The sequence below is a fragment of the Trypanosoma cruzi genome, genomic scaffold (genome assembly GCF_000209065.1).
Source record: "Trypanosoma cruzi strain CL Brener 1047053517131 genomic scaffold, whole genome shotgun sequence".
NCBI lineage: Eukaryota > Euglenozoa > Kinetoplastea > Trypanosomatida > Trypanosomatidae > Trypanosoma > Trypanosoma cruzi.
Window position 1 is genome coordinate 233,031 of NW_001849574.1, and position 16,214 is coordinate 249,244.

General features: G+C 49.5%; 9 protein-coding genes across 9 annotated transcripts, besides 21 other annotated features; all 9 read left to right on the forward strand.

Annotated features, from left to right (window-relative positions):
- Tc00.1047053509053.10 (ubiquitin-protein ligase, putative) lies at positions 1–1,188 on the forward strand (the record flags this gene model as incomplete). Its single annotated transcript, XM_808212.1, has 1 exon — positions 1–1,188. A coding segment is annotated over one exon (1,188 nt), but the record flags the coding sequence as incomplete, so codon positions are not given.
- Positions 1–10,887: a sequence feature (heterozygous, non-Esmeraldo-like haplotype).
- Positions 1,307–1,356: a microsatellite.
- Positions 1,452–1,481: a microsatellite.
- On the forward strand, positions 1,819–3,963 carry Tc00.1047053509053.20 (hypothetical protein, conserved; the record flags this gene model as incomplete). Its single annotated transcript, XM_808213.1, has 1 exon — positions 1,819–3,963. One exon carries the CDS (start codon positions 1,819–1,821, stop codon positions 3,961–3,963), a length of 2,145 nt encoding a protein of 714 aa, XP_813306.1.
- Positions 4,052–4,119: a sequence feature (T-rich).
- Positions 4,127–5,845, forward strand: Tc00.1047053509053.30 (hypothetical protein, conserved; the record flags this gene model as incomplete). Its single annotated transcript, XM_808214.1, has 1 exon — positions 4,127–5,845. The coding sequence occupies one exon, from the start codon at positions 4,127–4,129 to the stop codon at positions 5,843–5,845; it is 1,719 nt and encodes a 572-aa protein (XP_813307.1).
- Positions 5,960–5,981: a sequence feature (AT_rich).
- Positions 6,014–6,061: a sequence feature (AT_rich).
- Positions 6,362–8,413, forward strand: Tc00.1047053509053.40 (hypothetical protein, conserved; the record flags this gene model as incomplete). Its single annotated transcript, XM_808215.1, has 1 exon — positions 6,362–8,413. One exon carries the CDS (start codon positions 6,362–6,364, stop codon positions 8,411–8,413), a length of 2,052 nt encoding a protein of 683 aa, XP_813308.1.
- Positions 8,532–8,605: a sequence feature (T-rich).
- On the forward strand, positions 9,215–9,580 carry Tc00.1047053509053.50 (hypothetical protein, conserved; the record flags this gene model as incomplete). The annotated part of the gene is made up of 1 exon (XM_808216.1): positions 9,215–9,580. The coding sequence occupies one exon, from the start codon at positions 9,215–9,217 to the stop codon at positions 9,578–9,580; it is 366 nt and encodes a 121-aa protein (XP_813309.1).
- Positions 10,316–10,368: a microsatellite.
- On the forward strand, positions 10,411–10,887 carry Tc00.1047053509053.60 (hypothetical protein, conserved; the record flags this gene model as incomplete). The annotated part of the gene is made up of 1 exon (XM_808217.1): positions 10,411–10,887. One exon carries the CDS (start codon positions 10,411–10,413, stop codon positions 10,885–10,887), a length of 477 nt encoding a protein of 158 aa, XP_813310.1.
- Positions 10,888–11,096: a sequence feature (areas merged during assembly that could not be assigned to a particular haplotype. This can correspond to areas where the two haplotypes were merged or to regions with more than two copies in the genome that were merged during assembly.).
- Positions 11,097–11,206: a sequence feature (heterozygous, Esmeraldo-like haplotype).
- Positions 11,207–11,955: a sequence feature (areas merged during assembly that could not be assigned to a particular haplotype. This can correspond to areas where the two haplotypes were merged or to regions with more than two copies in the genome that were merged during assembly.).
- On the forward strand, positions 11,308–11,985 carry Tc00.1047053509053.70 (p22 protein precursor, putative; the record flags this gene model as incomplete). Its single annotated transcript, XM_808218.1, has 1 exon — positions 11,308–11,985. One exon carries the CDS (start codon positions 11,308–11,310, stop codon positions 11,983–11,985), a length of 678 nt encoding a protein of 225 aa, XP_813311.1.
- Positions 11,956–16,214: part of a sequence feature (heterozygous, non-Esmeraldo-like haplotype) that runs on past the window's edge.
- Positions 12,292–12,322: a microsatellite.
- Positions 12,404–12,480: a microsatellite.
- Positions 12,500–12,526: a microsatellite.
- Positions 12,658–12,690: a microsatellite.
- Positions 12,729–12,752: a microsatellite.
- Positions 12,774–12,866: a sequence feature (T-rich).
- Positions 12,904–12,942: a sequence feature (AT_rich).
- Tc00.1047053509053.80 (hypothetical protein, conserved) lies at positions 12,983–14,299 on the forward strand (the record flags this gene model as incomplete). Its single annotated transcript, XM_808219.1, has 1 exon — positions 12,983–14,299. One exon carries the CDS (start codon positions 12,983–12,985, stop codon positions 14,297–14,299), a length of 1,317 nt encoding a protein of 438 aa, XP_813312.1.
- Positions 14,507–14,527: a microsatellite.
- Positions 14,698–15,843, forward strand: Tc00.1047053509053.90 (hypothetical protein, conserved; the record flags this gene model as incomplete). Its single annotated transcript, XM_808220.1, has 1 exon — positions 14,698–15,843. The coding sequence occupies one exon, from the start codon at positions 14,698–14,700 to the stop codon at positions 15,841–15,843; it is 1,146 nt and encodes a 381-aa protein (XP_813313.1).
- Positions 16,194–16,214: part of a sequence feature (GA-rich) that runs on past the window's edge.

Here is a 16,214-nt window from a genome sequence, read left to right on the forward strand (position 1 = left end):
CGGCTGCTTCAAAATGCTCCTTTTACTATCCCTTTTAATGTCCGTGCCTCCGTGTTTTCCGCCCTTATCCTTAGCTTCGAGCAAAACATGCTTTTTTACTCCCAGCAGCCCTTTTTGGTGCATCGTGGCCACGTCTTTATCGACGCATTCGACCGGTTCGCCAAAGTGCCAGACAGCCCTGACATGTTTAGCGTGCGGTTTAGAGACACGAACAATCTTGTGGAGGAGGGCTACGGTGAGGGCGTGTACCGCGAATTTCTTGTGAATTTATGTACCGAGGGATTTGCCGCCGAGTACGGCATGTTTCGTCAGACCGAAGACGGCGAAGTGTACCCCAACCCGTTTAGTTATGAAGTGACTGGGGACCCGCAGCACCTGCGGCGCATCACGTTTCTCGGCGCCATGGTGGGTCGGTCACTGCGAGACGGGGTTGTGCAGGACATTCCTTTTGCACCCCACTTCCGAAACGCAATTCTTGGCCGCAGCAATTCCATCAACAACTTAAAGAGCTTTGACCGGGAGCTGTACCGCCAAATTATGTCTCTGCGCTCAATGAGCGAGGAGGAAATTGAAAATCTGTCACTGACATTTACGTACACGGTGGATATATTGGACGAGGTGCGGGAGGTGGAGCTGCTGCGTGGCGGGAGAGACATTCCGGTCACACGCCGCAACTGCTTGAACTATATTCACCTCCTTGCAGGCTTTAAGCTGAACCACGAGTCTGCCCGCCAGACCAGGGCATTTCTGGAGGGCCTGGGAATGATTGTAAATCTCAGTTGGCTGAAATTATTTGATGGAAAGGAAGTTATGAAGCTTTTTGGCGGGGATGCTGAGAGCGCCATTGATGTCTCGGATTGGAGAAAGCACACGCAGTACCACCGTGCGGACGACGAGGAGAGTGCGCCTGTGCATGTCTTCTGGCGGGTGGTGGAGGCCATGTCTTTGGAGGAGCGGAAAAGACTACTGAAGTTCACCACATCCATGAATCGGCCCCCATTGCTTGGGTTTCAGTTTCTCAATCCCCCGTTCAAAGTGCACGTTGAGTGGGACGCATCAGAGGAGCGGCTACCATCTGCGTCAACGTGTTTTTCCACACTGAAGCTTCCGCCATACAAGGACTTTAAGACCGCATTTAGTAAAATTACGGCAGCGATTGAGGGAACGGAAGACTTTGGTCTCACATAATTCGTTTTGAACAGAGATGTTGTGGTGCGTATTTACGCCTATGCATATATATATATATATGAATACAGCGAACGGAGGTGAGATGTACAATGTGACGGGTACATTACCTTTTATTTCCCTTCCATCACTAGTACCACCACTAGCACTACGACTACTACTAATACCACTGATGAAACGTACATTTTTTTTTTTTTATAGTTTTTGGTGTTTTTGTTCTTCTTTCTTCCGTGAGTGAGAAGAAAATACTCACCTCCTCCTCCCAGAAAAAAAAAAACGAAAAGAAAAAAAAAAAAGGGAGATTTTTGAATGCTTGCTCCCCAAACATTTCTATTGTCACAATCCCTTTTGGTCCACACTCATATTCACCGCTGGTGCGTGTGTGTGTTTGCTTCTCCCCCCGCACACCTTCTTCTATTGTTTTTGCCATATGTGCATACCTATCGATCTATATATTTTAAATGTCTCCGCTTTTTTTTTTTTTTATTGCTTGTCTTCTTCAGGTATTTTGGACTCCACCGCGTCTTGTACTCTCCCTCCTTTCTTGTTCTCCACCTCTGGGGAAAACTGGAGCTGGAAGTCTTTTCTGGCGCATTAACCACGTGAATTGCACCCAGGCACCATCTGTAGGGGATGCTTCACGCTTCAAGGCTTGCTTGGGGCCCCTTCGTCCTCAACACCCGCGTGATTCCTGACTGGTGGCAGTCGTTCCAGAGGGAGGATCAGCACCGGGTGGCTCGTGCTCGCGCCACGCAGCTCCGCACACCTCGTGACGAGAGCAGACAGAACGACGTCACTCCCATCACGTTGCGCGAGGCGGACGAACTAGTCAAGACATATACACGAAACCACAACGCAGAGGATCTCAGTTGGATTGTGCAGTACATTCGAGAAACGATGGGGGAGCCGCTAAATCTCCTCTATTATCACTCCCTTTTTCGTGTTTTTAATTACACTCGGGATAAGGAGAATATTGAGCAACTTCTTCATGTCATTACAGAAAGTGGGGAGGCGGACATGGGTACATACGCCCTTGTGGTAGACGCCCTGCACTGCTTAAGCCCTGTAGATACACTCGCACGGATTATGCGCATGATCGCCGTCACCCAAACGTCATTTGGAACTCTGCTATCTGAAAGCGGTTGCCCGTTGTTAACGTCATTGCTTCACCATTTGGCGAACACCGGCAAGTATCCGTCTACTGCGAGTTTGCTTGTGGTGCTTTGGATACGGGCATTGGGAGCCCAGCTCTGTGATTGGGACTATGTACATGTCTTATCAGCGTTGCTTTCGCATCCAGACGACTTTCCTCAGATAAGAAGCGCTTTGGGTGCTTTTAGCGATTTTTCTCGAGGCACTGTAAGCCCCGAGGCCCTTTTTAGGCGACTGGAGGACCGTGGGGAGCTGTCGCCTCCCTCAAGTCCACTCAACACAATTGTTGCTGCGATGCGAGTATCACTTTCACAGGCAGGCGTGAATCTTGAGGAACCCGTTTCGAATTGCGTCATCAACACGAGAACCGCCGGGCTGCCATCCATGGTGGAACATATTGTGAATGATATGACCTCTGTTGCCACCAGCGGAAAATTTAACGGTGATCTTTTGAGCTGCTACCATGTGCTTGCGTTGCTCTATAGTACCCTTAGAAATGATACCGCAGCTGTGGAAACACTGCGATATGTCGCGCGCGAGATAAGACGCCGGGAGCGCTCTGTCGAATATGACGGTGGAAATGCGGCCTTGGCGCCAATTGGTGAATATGTGCACCACCACTACCTGATGGACATTGGCAGTGTTCTCAACCGTGTCAGCATGAGAACACTGCAGCGGGCACGGGCGGATTACGCCCATTTGGCCCAGAATGCGAGTTCTGACGTCTCGGAGAATGATGTTGTGGCGGCTGAGAGCTACGCGATTCTCTTTGTACGTAGCAACGAGGAGGCGGAGGAGGCGCTTCGACAGGCATCGCAGAGTGTTGACTTGTCAAGTCAGCGTACACGACTTTCCACGAAGCTGTTATTTCGAAGATTTGTCGAGCTTTGTGCCCGGCACCCAAAGCGGAACTGTAAGCTCACGCCCGTCGGTCTGGAGGAGCGGCGGAAGTGGGGCAGGTATCTTGACGCGCGAGATACCTCACTTGCCCTCTTTGGTTCCGCAAAGCAGGCGCGTGATTCCATGAAACACTTGTTCTACAATGACAACAAGCTGCCGGAGCTGCGCAGCCACGCAATGATTGAGCGGGACATGAATGACACAGCGGCGTTGTTTAAGTGGAGGCGGGCCCCAACCATTGCATCGCTACGGGTACGTTCCTCCCTCCCTCATGTACGTTGTCCAGCGGATCCTGTGCCCCGTCATCTGTGGGATCCGGATGTATACAACCCCTATCCACAACTCATGCTGCAGATGAGCCCCATGGATGATGAGCGCGTTACGGAGGATATCTTTCAGGAGTTATGGCATGTTCTCATGAATCCATCGGTGGTTGGAACAGATCAGTGGTACTTGCGTGACACGGAAATGTATCTGCTTCTTTTGCGGTGTCTCATTCATCGGCTTGATTGGGAGGCGGCGGTTCACCTGACACTCAAGACAATGGAAAACCTAACATACACCTACATGATGGATCACGAGGTAACGTTAATGTTTAAAGAAATTGGTGACCCCGCTGGTTGCCTAGCGTTTAAGGTGGCAACCAAACTCTTTGATGGACGTATTATCAAGGACGGCCAAAGTAAGCGGGAAAAGTTTCACCAGGAACAGTTTGGCGAGGTTTGAGGGAAAATGAAAGAAAGCTGCTTTGGTGTGGGTGGCAAGGCAACTGGCCTGGTTGTTGTTTAGATAGACACAAACTCACATTCATTACTTCTTTTTTTAGTTATCTGCTTTTTTTTTCTTTTTCTTATTCCATTTATTTATTTTACTTCATTTTTTACAAGCAATGGCTACAACTGATCCGCAGCCACAGCAAGAGCCAGAATGCACTGAGGTGAGCCCCTCTTTGACGGCAGTGACGGTCTTTAGGGATCGGGCGCAACTCACTTACGTCGCCAGCGCCTCGCTTCCTGTTGGGGCGCACGTTATTTCCATGAAGGGAGAAAAGGGTTGGGAGAGTGTCTTGCGGAACACACTTCAGGTTCATCTGGAGGGGGCAGAGAATCAGCAGGTGGTGATGCGAGGGGTCCGCTTCAGGACTCACGTCACCAAGGAGGACGTGCGGGAGCGGGTCCGGGAGCTTGAGAAGGCACGGGACAAGGTTCGGGAGCTAATTGACCAAATTGCCGACAAGAAGGCGGCGAACGACGCCGTTGAAGCCGCACTGAAAAAGATGGAGGAAAAGCTCCTTATCATGGGGGAGTGCGGTGTGGGGCCAGAAGTACGTGCAAGCATGGGTCCCATGGTCGGGTTTCTTTCAAAACCGGAATCCTGGTCAGAACTGGTCCGTTTTATTACTCGCCGCAAGCTGGCACTGGGAGAGCTCCGCTTGAAGCTTTCACGGCAACAGGATAAGCATGAGGAGGAAGAGAATGAGATAATAAAGAAGTTGGACGAGCTCACCGGAGGTAGGCATAAAGAACGGCAGGAAACATCGGTGGAGGTCATGATTTCTGTTTATGCACCGCATGTGAATTTAAAGCTTGCTGTGAGTTTTGTCGCCATGGGCGTCTCGTGGACACCGTTGTATGACATCCGTGTGGATCCAGAGCGGTCCGTAATGGACGTGACGTACCACGCTCAGGTATGTCAGGGCACCGCAATGGACTGGAACAAGGTACTGATGAAGCTCAGCACAGCTACTCCCCACTTCAGTGCAGCTCCGCCAGTGCTCAAGGAGTGGAATATCAGCTTGGATCCACCAAAGTTCCCTGTGGGGTTCTCACGTTTTTTGTCACGTTCACTTCCTTCCAATAACCGAAGAGAGAGGGGTAATGAGGAGGCATTTCCAAGACCACAAGCCGCCCTAGTAGAGCAAGCAGTTGTTTCGTCTTCCTCCACATCCAGCACATTTCAAATTGTCGGCCTGGCCACTGTGCGGAGTGACAACAAGCCGGTGAAGGTCACCATCGCCACGCACACATTTCCCGTGAAGCTGGTGTATCATGCGGTGCCGAAACTTAGTCCGTGGACGTACCTCATTGTTAAGGCAAAGAATACGAGTCCATACGTATTCCTCTCCGGAAAAGCAAATGTTTTTGCTAATAACACCTTTGTAAGCAACTCACAGTTGGAGCTTGTTCCGGTTGGTGCAGAATTGACGATGTCAATTGGTACAGATGATGCTGTGAAAGTAACACGGAAACAAGTGAAGCGGGCTAAGTCTACTCTACATGCCATGCTGCGCAACCGAAAAAAAGTCATTGAATATGTGTACGAATTTACCGTGAAGAGCTCATTGACGGCAGAGGCGACCTTGGTGGTGAAGGACCAGTGCCCCGTCTCCTCGCACAAGGAAATTACGGTGAGACTCATTGAACCAAGCAAGAATATGCTAACTGAGTGTGCGAAAGTGGATGACAACGACTGCAGTGTGGATAACGGAGGCATCGTGGAATGGCGATTGCAACTGCCATCTGGGGTATTCACGCGTGACTTTCGTTTTGCCTTCCAGGTGGAGCACAATGAGAATATGGATGTCAGTGGCCTCGACGTGGAAGACTGACCAGACGATGAGAGGAGACAGAAAAGGAAAAAAAAAAGTGGAGACGTAAATGAAATGGGGAGGGTTGGGGGGAGGGGGGGGGAAACGATTGGATATTTTCAGACAAAAAAGTGCATTTTTATTTTTATTTTTTTTTGTGTGAGGGTGGGTGGCCACCGACAAGGCCGGATTTTTTAAAAATTTTATTGTTAATTTGTGTTTTATTTATTTATTTTTGTTGTGTTGGGAACTACAACAGCTTGAAGGAATTACGGCTCTGTTGGGTTTGTTTGTTGGTCCCTTGCGACAATACTGTTTGGATTGGTATTTTTTTTTTTTCTACTTTCCACGAATTGTTTTTACGCATTCCACACGCGGGCCCACGGAAGAAGAACAACAAAACAAAGGCGGGAGCACTTTTGAAGGAAGTTTGGAGGACGCTGCTGGTTGTTGTTTCCAAGTGGCTGTGCGAAGGAGGACGGCGAATTGGCAGCGTGGGCAGGAAACGAAGGCGGGTGCGAATTTCTGGCGGCAAGAATGGAGGAGCTGCAATGCAGCCTCCTTGGGTTTTCGTCCACGTTGTTTCCCCTCGCTGCTTGTGCGACACGGCGGAGTTGTGGAGGTACTGGCGGAACGCAGACATCCGCTGTTTTGTCGCAGCTACATCTATCGGAGCGTGCGTTGGTTGAAGACGCTTTACCGCTTGGGGCAATGTGCCGCGCCTTGCGCAGTGTGGCAACGGACATTGCAGTGGGCCGTACCGAAGGACTGTATCTCTCGGCCATTGGAGCCGCCATCACAGGGATACTGGAGCACTATGAGAAGGCAGTCCAGAATGCAACCACAGCAACTGCTGTGGCTGGACTTCGCCCTGTGTACTTCCCTGCCTTCACACTCCTGACGGAGATGATAGATCAGCAGAAGAGTACAGATGCTATTCTTTTTACCATCCGATCTTTTGTGTTGAATCGGGAGATTCCACAGGAGTTTAGGGTGTGTCTTGGGGAATCTGTGTGGATGGGTCTTCTTTACACGATTGCACACTACATTGCCCATGGTGTCGTATTGCACGGTCGGAAGGACTTCTTTATATCTGTACGGTCCAAGGGAGGAAAGGAGGATCACACATTGCACACTGATCTTCTCCCGCATGGAATTTCAGTGGAGCTTGGCATGCTGATTCTATCCGTTGGCAAAGAGCGACGTGTGGTGCTTAGTGAATCCGAGAGTCACGGCAGGGAATACCTTGAACAACTAGCGTTGGGGGCACATGACGAGACGGCAAATACCGTTTTCAAGGCAATCTACAACTCGTCGCTTTGTGCTGGTGGCTTTTTGGCGGCTGACGAGTTGGAGACACGTATTGAGGCAGCTCGGGCTCTGTGGTCAAAGACACTTTGGCTGAAAGTAGGTGAACAGGCAGCCTTGCATGAAAATCTTGTTGCTTTGCGTGCGGTATTTTTGTGTCACCGGGGGGATCTCTGGCATGCCTTTGTGGAGTCTGCTTTCCCAGGTCTTGTCGACAGTGCGGTGCAAAAGACCATCTTGAAGGAAGCAGCTATTGGACGGGTGGTGGCGGATGCCTTTGTGCATGCATTGAGTGTATCCGGCTTGGGTGACGCACCTATTTATGAGCGATTTAGTATGTTTATTGTCCTTCCACTGGAAATTGGTGATAGCAAATTGCGTTCGATTGAGGAGACTGCGCGGACTATTCTTGGATATATGCGAGGTCTTGGGCTCCACTACGTCATGCCTCGGGGACTTCACTTGGTGTTGTCGACAAAGGCATTGGAATACTATCAAAGGATTTTTTCTTTTCACATTGCCAGCCGATTTTCACTGCATGCGCTGCACAACGTTAGACATGTTTTTTCAGGAGCTTTTGTGACGAATAAGCAACCATCAGCCGAGCTCCGTCGCACCTTTTTGTTGATGCAACTGCTGTTGTTCCTTCACACCACATTGGGCTACCACATGCAGGTGGATGTAATTCTGCTGCAAACCGCAGAGCTTGAAAAGGCAATGGAGAAATGCAGAAGTGTACAGGACGCAAAAAAGTGCCTTGATCGTTACGTTTGGCACGTTGCAGAGGGATCTTTCATAACGGAGGGTTCAGGTCCTCTGTTATTGGCTTGTGAGTCTCTCTTCCAGTGTTCCATCGCTCTCTACGTCCTTTGCACGCGCTACCGCTTGACATCGTGGGCGGTGGACGGAGTGTCGATTCCCCTCGAGGTCTCTGCAGCGCTGGCCGCGTTGGAGACACGAGTGCACCAAGATGTCGTGGCGGCCTTCACTGGCCATCTTTCGGGCTCCGCAACACGTGCGACGGAGCGGGCCTTGTGGGCTAGGCTTGATTTTAATCGTTTTCTCTCCGCTGGTGTGCGTTTTAATAATAGAAAGACGGAGTTCCCACAGCCCACTGCAGCGAAGACGAGAGCGGTTTCAGGGGTGCGAGCAGCATCAGCAGCAGCCCAAGCAACGATTAGGGGAGGAGTGGCTTCGGCACACGATGCGCCTGCGAGCCGCAGACGTATGGATCTGCTGCCACGCGCCGCCCCCTCCACGTCGAATTCTACACGTGGGTGACGTCTGTGTGTGTGTGTGTGTGTTTTCTACCGTTTTTGCTCCGCCTTGCTGCAATGGTTGGGTGATGATGGCGGCGAAGTGTTGGGAGAATTTTGTTGCGTGTAGAGGGAAAACCACATTTTTTTTTTTTTTTTGCATTTTATTCATTAATTTTTTTTTGGCTGTTGTTTCGTTTCCCTCCTTTTTTCTTTTCCGTTGCTCGCCAAACCACCTCGTCTCTTCAGTGCCACACCTGTTCTCGGTGGCTGGAAAGTAAGGGGGGCGCAGGGGGCCGAGGCTCCTTACTCTTTATTGCAATCTGCAACATTTTTTTGGATGGGCTGCGGGGGCGGTTGGATGCAGGCAACGTGAGTTACTCCGTCAATTCACCCACATCCAACCCAACAGGATGTGTGTGATTTAGAACCCGAACTGGATGTTGCCAGGTCACACAGGGGGAGAACAGGAGGGTGTCATTTCTATATATTCCTTCCCCCGAAGGAAATCATTTTACTCGCGAGATTGCAGAGTACGTGGGAGAAAAGCCGGCGGAACTTATACTCGTACCGCAGCACTTCCTTCTTGGTCTACCCAAGCCTTTGCGTCGAATGGATTCCGGATCGTTGACCTGAGGTTTCAGGGCAGGGTTACACTCTGCGGTTTCTTCTTGTGGGGTACTTGGACACTTTGTGGCGGGCAAAATTGTGCGCATGCCATGAGGATGGCTTTGCTCTAATGAAGCCTACGGGACGACGGCAGGGGACGCATTGGCGGATAATAGTGCCAATGTCACAGTAGAAGAGGCAGTGGGAGCTGATTTTGATGCACGATTTCAAGGTGGGCGGAGTCACTGTTTTGTGGGGCCAAGTACTCCCTGTAGAGGAAATGGCGCTGGAAGTAAAATGTGTGCCACAGGCGACAGACATCATTGCTGTGCAAACATTCACAGGGTTTGTGGGCGGATACAATTTTTTTCAGAGCCATGGAGAAGGGAAATGTGGTGTGACTGTGCCTGGCGCTCTTCTTTTTGGGCACAGGACGAATGGTTTTGCAGTGGGCTGGGATGCTGTCAAGGAAGATTATCTGGCGAATGCTGCACACGTTAGATATTCATCTTCTTGGGATGTCCTTGAGCGACCCACCGCCACTAACGATGGGGAAGAGGAGATGGTAAAAGACCGGACATAAAACCGTTCCGCAGAATGGCTGCAGATAAAAATATGGTGACGGATTTCTTTTGGCGTGCATCCCAGGCTTATCCACTCTTCTCAATAGGCAAGCATAAGGCACCGCAACTTGTGGGACAAAAGGGGGCAAAGCATTTTGTTGCTTATGTCTTTGCGCACATTATGGTGGTGTTGCCCCCGCACAACCGCATCCCACCGCTGTTTTCCCGGTTGCCACTGCTGGTATGGGAAATATGTCACGCTTGGGGAGACATCTGACAAGAGCAAAAGAATTGGCTTCTCTTGTTGAGGTATCGTGGTAGGAGCATCACGGGTCTTCAGTGGGACCACACGGAAAAAATGCGGTGAGGATAATCTCGTTTGAGACGTTCCTTCTGCAAATATTTGGACACTTGGGGCGCGCCACAGATGCAACATGGAGCAGCGAAGCGGAGGATGCATGGCTTACGGCCTTTACGGGCATCGATGAACGGGTTGCATCTGCATTGTCCATTGAGGAGCGTTGCGCTGGATTATGTTTTTACGGAGAGAAGTGACAGTAAAAGAAAAAATGTGAATGACGGTGTGGGTTGTGAAGATGAGTGGGTGGAGGATGGAGGAACCAGCAATGGCGAAGCAGAGAGTGAATGAATGTGGTGCAAAAAGTGACATGTTGGTGGATGAATTAAGGATGCGTGTGGGGAAACGCCCATCAACAATAAGGGCAAGACTTCAAAAAACATGACTGCTCCATGTGTTATTATTATTATCATCATCACCATCATTACTGTCATTATTATTATTATTATTCTTTTTCCACCCGGTACACATCACACACAGAGACTCATATAAATGGAGTCTTCCACAGGTGCTAATGAGGGCGCTGGTGAGGAAGAGCGAAATGTGCGCCGGCGACTCTCTAGTCCCACACGTGAAGTCGGAGAAAAAAAGAAGCAAAAGGAGCATTCTGTGGAGCCGTCGTCAACGCGGGAACCTTTGCCTTCTTCTTCCCCCTTTGAAAAGAAGGCAGTGAGTGGTCTTTTCTTTATCGTCACGGAGGAAGGTGCATGGCGTAAGACGATGTTCCATGCGAACTCGTCGCAATTTGCCGAGGCGGAACGGTGCTGGGAGGAACATCGCACCACGGGAAAAATGCATCACGAGCCCCCGTGGCGAGTTTGCTCCGTGGCTGAGGACAACCGCGAGCATCCGTACTACGTGCGGTGGCTAGACACCATGGAACTTCCCCCGCTGGAGGAATTACTAAACAAGAAGAGTGGCAGCGACGGTGCCACTGAGAAATGCGGCGGCGATGGCGTGGGGAAATGACCGTGTGTGGAGAGGGAGAGCCCACAAAGTAGAAACCCACACACCCACAAAAGAAAAAAAAACAAGAGAAAAAAATGAGAGGCATTTGCTTCTGCGGTCTGGCGTTTAATCCGTTTGTGAAACGACGAAGAGGGGAGTGGACTGAAGGGGATGTGTACATTTGTTCTTTTGATTTTTGCAGCAAAACAGATGAAATCCGAGGGTTGGACCTTGCACTTATTTAAAAGCTGCCGCTCCTTTTCTCCTTCAGCCACAGTTTGGACCCTAAAGGCGCACGCACAGAGACGAGATTTCATCTCTCACTTCACAGACATGATATTTTCTACCATTCCACTACATCTTCTCCCTCTCCTTGTTGCCAAAAAAAAAAAAAAAAGAGGAGCAAAAACTTAAAAGAACGAATAATAAACGAAGGTTCAGATGCGGCGTGTCCTTTTTTCAGCTGCTCTTTCTCTTGTCCCAAAGGCACCACTTTTCCGCCGCTGTGTTCCCTCGGTGGCAAAAGCGGCATCCATGGGTCCCCTTGTGGCAATGGAGCAGCGACGCCTCGCATCACACGCTGCGCTTTCCAGTGCTCTCCGTCACGAACTGGAAGAGGAGCAGCAGCGCTCCGAAAAGCCTGCAAAGCCAGAACTTCCAGCAGGCTGGACGTTGGAGCGAAAGCCCGGCCAGATGCTCTTTACAATGCGTAAAAAGCATGAGGACGAGGAGATTATCATCCGTTGCCTTGGTGAGGAATCGGGCGATGATGATGTCGTTTCACTCGATTTCGATGCATATATTACGTGCAATAACAAGGCGTTGGTGTGCCGAATGAGTTTTGAGAGTGAGGAGGTCATCATGGGGCAGGTATCCTTCCTGGATGACGCAAAGCTGGCATTAGATGACTCGGTGGAGGGGAACCGGAAGCGCCAGTGGCTGTACAAGGGCCCCAAATTGGACGAACTGGACGAACGCCTCGTTGACTCCCTGACGAGTTACCTCAAGGACCGGGGTGTAAACGAGGACTTGTGCAGGTTCATGGAGGAGTACTTCTTCTGGGCGGAGCAGGCAGAGTACGAGGAGTGGCTCAGTGCAATCAACCGCTTTGTGTCGTAAGTTGTTCCCCACGGTGTTTTTCTCCCCGTTTCTTTACGGCCTTCCCCCCTTCCGCTACCCTTTTTATGTTTCCTCTTGCGCTTACGATTCACTCCTTATTAACGTCGATGGGTGCACGTTAAGCTCACCAGGGTGGGGGGCTGCCGTCCGTCCCACAGGCGCATGAGTGGGTGGGGAGAGGACGGAGGAAGAGAAGGCGGCGAAGGAAAAGGAAAAAAGAAAAAAATATTCACGGGGTAGTTTTCGCTGATGGAAACTCACAGTCGAAGGCAAACACACAAACACAAACACACGACAATAATGAAAAACAACAACAACAACAACAACAACAACAACAGCCGAAACAAATAAAAAAAAAGAAAAATTAAAAGGAGGAGGATTTTTTATTTACACTTCTATTTTATTATTACTATTATTAACATCATACATAAATATATGCGTGCATACATGCCTAAATGACGGCAATATGCACACACATATATGTATACATCCATATTTCTTTCTGGTAATTAGCAAAAAAAAAAAAAAAAAAGAAAAAGAATTTTTTTTTTCTTTTTGTATGCGGTTAGGAGGGTGAATTGGCACGGCAGTGAGATTTATTCAATAAATGCTTTTTTGGTTTCTGCGTGTAATGCCACTGGTACCATATTGGATGGGTATGATTCCCCTGCCTGTGTGTGTGTGCGTGTGTGTGTGTGTGTGTGTCGGTACCTGTGGTGCATCTATTTGAAAAAGGAAAGAAGAATAAATAAATAAATAAATAAATATATTTGTGTAGGGGAAGGGGCTGTGTTTGTTTTTGTTTTGGTGAGATTTATTTTTTTATTTATTACCAAAACATTTTTATTTTTATTTATTTTTTTTTGATGTTGTCTTTTTTTCCCTTTATGAGGCGAAATCAGGATTACGAAAACTGCGTATATTTATATATAAATTTATATAAATATTTTTATAATACGCACGTACATCAGATTATAATCATTATTTATTTCAAGGGATGCTCCACCAAGCTGAGGAGTACGTGGGGGCAGTTCCTCTTATTATTTTCCTTAGTGACACGGACTGCACGGTTCAGGAGAAGCCAGCACCACTGACGTATGTGCTCCCACGAAGTTCTGTGCTAATGGCTGTGCGAAGCGAAGTACAAAACTTCTTTTCCTCCTACACCGTTGTGAAGGCCGACGCATTACCACTTGTGTGGCTGACGTGGAGGGGTGAGCCGGTGCCATGGCACTACCCCATAGGAGCAATCAAAGACAGCATCAACGCACTGTTGATTGCGGAACGAGGCAATACGGCTTCGAGGGCATACCACACCGAATCATCGCCGCTTTCCCCGGCTGAGTTGTACCCCACAGTGTTTGGCTCCCCACTTATGTTGGAGGTGCGCATTACATGCGTGACCGCGGAAAGGCCGTTGGCGGTGCCCTTTGCTGGACAGGAGGAGGCTCTTTCTCGTCGCTCAACAGACCAGGCAATGGGCGAATTCTTGAAGCAGGTGATAAAAGGAACCTTTTCCGCCATGTACGGCAGCATTAAGGCACTTATGGATGTTCGTAGCGAAGTTATTAATGACTTGCTGAACTTCGCCACGTGCATATCTGTCGGAGATCCATTCGTGCAGGCTTTGAGAGCCTACAATGAACGCATTGTGGGGTTGCGACGACTGGCAGGGAAGCCAAAAAACGTGGCTGTCATGATCAACAATCCATTTGGTAAGAATTCCATGCATTTTGCGCTTTTTCGCGTTCCTCTTGGGGTTTCTGGAGTGGGCGATGACAAATTTACTCACGATAAATTCGAGAAGGCACGATCATGCGTGGAAAGCAACAATAGTAACTGCAGCAAAGACCACGAACCCAGCAATCCTTCGGACAAATTAAGCGGTGACGTGAAGCCCAAGGAGCACCCACTGGAAACCCCCTTTGGAATGGTGGTTTGGCGGGCTCTCCTTGAGCCGTATTTAAAATGGCGAAATCTCAATGGAGAAGACGGCGCCAATTCGACATGTGCCGAACCCTTTTTTCGTGCTATCTCTCCTTTTTACAATGGCTTGGATACTAGTGCGTCCGTGAACGCTGCGCTCTCTTCTCCTGCAGCCGATGCACTTGCGAATGACTTTATTGCAGCGGGCGATGCAAATACGGAGTTGATTGGGATTCGAGTGACAATTCCCGCAACGCCTCCCCAAGAACGACGCCTCTGCCTTATCGTTCAGGGACTGCAGCCGCCGCTGTGCACCCCGGTGGGATATCTTCTTGACCGTTTTGCTTCTGCGGATGGTCGCTTGTACGTGACGTTGGCGGCTCTTTGATGGTGTGTAGCCCTTTACTGCTGCTGTTTTTGAATCATCCGTGCGTTTTATCCAAGGAAAGGAAGATTGGGGGAAAAAGGGACAAGGAATATTTCTTTGCCTTTTTTTTTTTTTTTTACTCCTCTCTTTGGTGTCTTCTGTTGCTCTTGGTGTGCGTATTTGTGTGTTCTTCTTGCGAATGTGTCTTTGATGACATATTTAAAGCGAGGGGGGGGGGGGGGGGGGGGGAAAAAAAGGAAAGAGAGAGAGAGCGGGTGGATGCGGATTTGTCCTGCCTTTAGTTTTCTTTTTGCTTCATTTTATTTCCTTTTCCTTTTTACTCACTCGCTCACTTGATAGAGTGTACATGCGTTTGTATGAGGTACAGTAGTGACACCAGCGGGACTATTTGATTGAGTATGAACGAAGCGAAAATGGAGGTGCGCAGCAACAAAGGGTTTCTTCAGTTCTTGCAGAGTACCGAGGACCCGATGATTGTGGACGCGAATTTGCTGCTGTTGCTTCAGGACCTCAGCTCCCCAACAGAGGACGCCATCTTTCTCTCGTCAGCGGACCTCTTTCACCTGCTGCAAGTTCTTGTGGAGCGCACAAATGACGACTGGCTGGAGGTGAGAAAAAAAATTGCGTTTGTGTTTTCTGACTTGATATCAAAGGGGCACGGCGATGTGTTGGCCGACGCCCTCATTTACGGCAGGCTGGAGAAAACAACTAGTGGCGAGGCCCGAGCCAGCCACATTGACCTTAGGGATAGTTGCGAGGAAAATTCAGACCCTGCAGCGGCACTAAGACAACTGAAGTACTTCATTGGTAAGCTGGCGTTTGCCCACGGCACGGTGGAGCGTTGTGTTCCTGCGGCCGACGTCTTCCGTACGTTTATGCGCGTTCCCAGTTTTTTGGAGATAATACTCTCGCCCGCGGAGTTGTCAAGTGACACGACGGAAGAAAGGACATCGCCGCATCCTCAACCAAAGCAATATGGGTTTCATGAGTCATGTATTGGAATCCTCTGCCGTAGTGTCGCGTCATACACAACCGTCCTCTGCACTGAGACGTGGCGGTCCTTGACGACTGCCCTATACACAAATAAGGGCCTCTCGGCATCGTTGCTGTTGTATTATTTCAATGAGTTTGTGGCAATGCTGGTGGGATGCCTGTTGGGCAGAAACTTTGTCGCCAAACTACACGCATTGGAGTTGCTTGCCTCTGTTGTTGAGGATCCTGTCTTTCTTAGAGCCAGACGAAAATTTGCAGAGTCCCCAGCGCTGCTTTGCGCCTTGCTCCCCCTAACAAACAGCTCTTCAGCACACATTCGATTTCTTACGTTTGAAACACTTAAGGTGTTCATTGCGAAGGGAAACAAGCCTGCGCCTATCCGGCACATTCTTTGCATCAACCGTGACATGCTTGCCCGTTACGTGGAGGATTACTCCACAAAGGAAATTGCAATCAACAAGCGTCTGGAGGTTGAAAAGCAGAAACTGCTGCAGAGTCTCACCTCACTTGAACCGTTGACTCACGAAGAGGAGTTGCTGCTTGGCATTTAGCCGATGATGCCGCATGTGTCTTCTGGAGAGAAAGAGAGAGTGAGAGCAATTGTGTTTCTATTTGTGTTTGTTGTTTTCGGGGGCCTCGGGTTTATTTGATGCGGGAGGTTGAAAAACCGCCACCGGCAGCAGCAATGAAGAGGAGGTGGTGGAGAGAAGTGCGGTTGCGCGGGGGATTCTCGTGGATGATTGGTTGCGTGCGGCAGGGAATTGGCCTGCGATTCAGTCACTTTTTTTTCTTTTTTCTTTTGTTTTTTGTGGTCCTTGCACCCCCTAACCCCTTTTTTTTGTGCCCCTTCGGAACGGGCCGAGGCGCGGCTTTGCTTAACTGCCTGTCGGGTCAGTCCGTGAGAAGAAGGAGAAGGAAGAGG